General features: G+C 35.3%; 1 protein-coding gene across 1 annotated transcript; it reads left to right on the forward strand.

The window, feature by feature from the left end:
* The first annotated feature begins 1,862 nt into the window (after window positions 1–1,862).
* On the forward strand, window positions 1,863–3,656 carry LOC117537487 (zymogen granule membrane protein 16-like). The gene is made up of 3 exons (XM_034202722.1): window positions 1,863–1,970; window positions 2,905–3,004; window positions 3,285–3,656. Exons 1-3 carry the CDS (start codon window positions 1,879–1,881, stop codon window positions 3,462–3,464), a joined length of 372 nt encoding a protein of 123 aa, XP_034058613.1. The 5' UTR covers window positions 1,863–1,878; the 3' UTR covers window positions 3,465–3,656.
* The last annotated feature ends 85 nt before the right edge of the window (window positions 3,657–3,741 follow it).

A 3,741-nucleotide genomic window follows, 5' to 3' on the forward strand; every position in this document is an offset into this window, starting at 1 on the left:
TTGATTAAACATTTGTCAACAAACAATGGTTTTGTCAAGCTGACATCATGCCAGGAAGGAATGGAATAGTAGAGTGATAGAACTGCAGAATAATGTTATAAAAGATGGTCATGTCAAACTTTGGTCTTCTCTTCGGATCATATCCGAAACCAGGAAGTGGTGTTGTTGGGAAGTGTGTGTATAAGGATAACAAAGGTTATTCCAGTTGAACCATTGAAAGCACGGCTGTGGAACTTTCCCAGCATGTCATTTCCTGGTTCAAGTTTCTGAGGAACATGTTTCATTTCTATTTTAACAGAAGAATTTACATTTTTGGTTTACCACACTTTCAAATTGATATGATTTTTGGCCATTTAAAAGGGCCTATATTGTAATGAAGGTTTGATTCATTTATACATTACATTTAACTTCAACTTAATGTAAATCCAAAAGTGTCTTTTGATACTTGCCATGCAGCAATTAAAAACACACAAGCAGCCTGAGATTAACAAACACAACTAAATCATGTCTTTATTTTTTGTTTGTTAGTGTAAGATTTTATTTTGGGGCGGAATTTTGGGATGCACCCAGAAAAATGTACAAAGCATCTTATCAAACACCTTATGGACCATTTAGCAGCTTTTAAGACTCCTATTATATCACAAAATACTACCTGCAGATAGAGATGCCCACTTATATCTTCCATGCTTTCTCTAAGGTCAAGAATAAACGTTTAAACTGCGCTTTGAGCACCAGGAAAGTGCTATACAATATAATGTTTTATTATTATTATTAACTCATTTTTTTACGCCTCCAAGGACATCAATCTTCAAGGTGGGATTGCCCTGCTTCACAAAACTGGTTTAGCTCGGTAAAGCACAGGGGCTGTCCTTACCCGTAAGTAAGAACATGTCATCATAATGTCTTCCTTGATGTGTGTGTGTGTGGTGTGTGTGTGTGTGTGTGTGTGTGTGGTGTGGTGTGTGTGTGTGTGTGTGTGTGTGTGTGTGTGTTGTGTGTGGTGTGTGTGTGTGTGTGTGTGTGTGTGTGTGTGTGTGTGTGTGTGTGTGTGTGTGTGTGTGTGTGTGTGTGTGTGTGTGTGTGTGTGTGTGTGTGTGTGTGTGTGTGTGTGTGTGTGTACATATATAAATGCCAGTCTTCTAGTGCCATCCCACACTTTGCTCAGGACTCAAGCTGGTTTCAGGAGATCTACTTTGCAGGTGAGCATCTGTGCAGTTGTTGATAATGGACTTTCAGATCAACTTTATTAGCATCTTACTAAAGAAACTATGCACATCTGAAAACACATCTATTTCGATTGTACCTTGGCAATTCAATAATTGCATACTTTTTTTTGTTAGGTTAGGCCTTGTAACTTATTCACCAGCACTTACTATGGTCTGATCTTGCTTGAAGTGCATATATTGTCACTTCTTGTTGGTTCCGAGTTTGAATTTTTATGGTTTTTGACTTGTAAGTCGCTTTGGATAAAAGCGTCAGCTCAGTGATAAGTAATGTAATGTTAACGGGTAGAGCTCATTTAAATTCCAATGTCTTTATTATAATTGACACTGGCTTTTGTTCATGCAGAGGATTTTTGCTTCTTAAAGAAGAATGTCAGACTGTTTTTTTTTGTCTAAATAAATGTTGACGGATATTGATCATTATGGTGTTTTGATGAATTGTTTATCAGATTTCAGTGTTGTTCTGGACTCATTCACCCCACCAGAATGCTTTCCCTTCCTGTTCCTTGCGGTGTGCTCTGGGCCAGCTGCATGACGGGTTAAGATATAAAGATTAAATAAGATATTTGTATATAAGCATATGGCTTCCTCTACATAACACATATTTACTTCTCCAGCTCCATTGCCTCAGTACTCCTTCTCCCCCGCTGTGGTAATGGTGGAGGCACGGCATTCTCCACAGAAAATGAAAATGGACCCAATCACAGGGATCAGACTCTGGGAAACTAGCAGCAGTTACATCACTGGGTCAGTCTGTCCTCCTTCTTTAACACAAATGCGAATAATAAATGCCATATTGCATGTGCAATATGAGGGATCCTATCATTTTATGGGTCGTAACTATTGAATCGATTTTTCTTGTTTAAGAAATATTAGCAGGAGGTGATGAAATGTAATAAAGTATATTAACTTAAATTCTGTTCAAATGTAAGGTACCTCGACTTTAATTAAGTATTTTCTTCATGTGCACATTATAATATTCCACTACATTTCAAAGTGAAATATTGTCCTTTTTACTTTACATTTATTTCATAGCTTTATTAACTAGTTACTGTATGGATTCAGATTTTAAGACACAAAACGAATACAGAACCTTTGAAATAATATGTATTGATGTAGATTAAACTACCCAACGTTATATTTAAGTACACCTAAAACAAGAGGTTGACAAAAAAGATTTTGGCCAGTTATTTTACTTTTTTTTTATGTCATTTTGTGTAAAAACATTTCACAGTTCCAGCTTTTCAAATGTTGAGATTTGCTGTATTTCTTTATGAATACTTACATTTATTTTTAACATATTTAAAAAAAAATCTGCAATTACTACTTTTTACTCCTTATACTTGAAATACATTTTCCTCATACTTTCATACTTTTTGTACAGCGTAGTATTATTGCTTTTATTTAGGTAACCACCACTGTTAGCACGGATAGTTGCAGTAACCTTTTCTGCAATAAGGGGAGGATCCATGGAAAGTTTAATGTGCTATGGAAGTGCAAAATGCAACCATAGGGTTAACCCCCATTGATCTGCTTTCTATTTCAATGTTTTTCTACTTGTTCTAGCACAATATCCATCTATTGGTTACCAAATAGTTTCAATCTGATCATTCTTCTGTCAAATATTGCCCTTGTATAAATCATTGTTTGTGTTTCCTCACTCCTGGCTGTGTCCTTGCAGTTTGCAGCTGCGCTATGGATTTAGTTGGGGACAAATGGTTGGTCGTGAACTGAACTCTGTACAAGAGCTGATCCTGAATGAAGGAGAGTCCTTTATTCAGGTGAGAGACTTTATAATATTAAAGTAATACATTGAACATTGACAAGACAATGCATTGTACTATTTATTGACATTTATAAACACACTTTCTAAAGATCATACACATCATCTGTAATAAAGGTTGGCTAAATATGAATAGTAGTATTTTTTTAATTAGTACTGTACTGTATTTAATAACACTATATTCATCTATCGTTAAAAAAAAATACATCATTTGTTTGCTCACTGGGGACAAACCACACGCACTAACATGTCATTGTGCTCTCACGGACATGTTTCAGGTCTCTGGGAAATACCGATCCAACTACATCTATCAGCTGATCTTCGTGACCTCCAGTGGGCGTTCTCTGATTGTCGGCCAGCCCAATACAGTAAATACCTTCCTCTACAATTTGTGTTTGTTTCAATTACACCATGATGGAAGAAGTATTCTGATCTTTAATGATCACACTTTAAAATAACTATGTAACAAGTAAATGCCCTGCATTAAATGTTATTTAAGTGAAATGAAGATTAATCTGCACTTAAACTATTAAAAGTAAATGTAAATAATGTAGAGAAACACCTCCTTGTGACTGTTATACGGTGATATATTAAATAATTAGATTATTTTTATATGCACTTAATTAAATGCAGGATATTACTGTCTCTATTCCGTCAAATGAATAGACTAATGATTTTAGCTGCATTGTGTAAACTGATGAGTCGCTAATTTATTACAAAACATCTTATTTTTAC

This window comes from Gymnodraco acuticeps, unplaced genomic scaffold, assembly GCF_902827175.1.
Source record: "Gymnodraco acuticeps unplaced genomic scaffold, fGymAcu1.1, whole genome shotgun sequence".
Lineage (NCBI taxonomy): Eukaryota > Metazoa > Chordata > Actinopteri > Perciformes > Bathydraconidae > Gymnodraco > Gymnodraco acuticeps.

Excerpts from the sequence above, each read along its gene's own strand:
- LOC117537487 (XM_034202722.1), top strand. The coding sequence starts at position 1,879 with ATGGTGGAGGCACGGCATTCTCCACAGAAAATGAAAATGGACCCAATC. Across the intron at positions 1,971-2,904 it reads AGCAGCAGTTACATCACTGG|TTTGCAGCTGCGCTATGGAT; the intron begins GTCAGTCTGTCC and ends GTGTCCTTGCAG. Across the intron at positions 3,005-3,284 it reads AAGGAGAGTCCTTTATTCAG|GTCTCTGGGAAATACCGATC; the intron begins GTGAGAGACTTT and ends GACATGTTTCAG.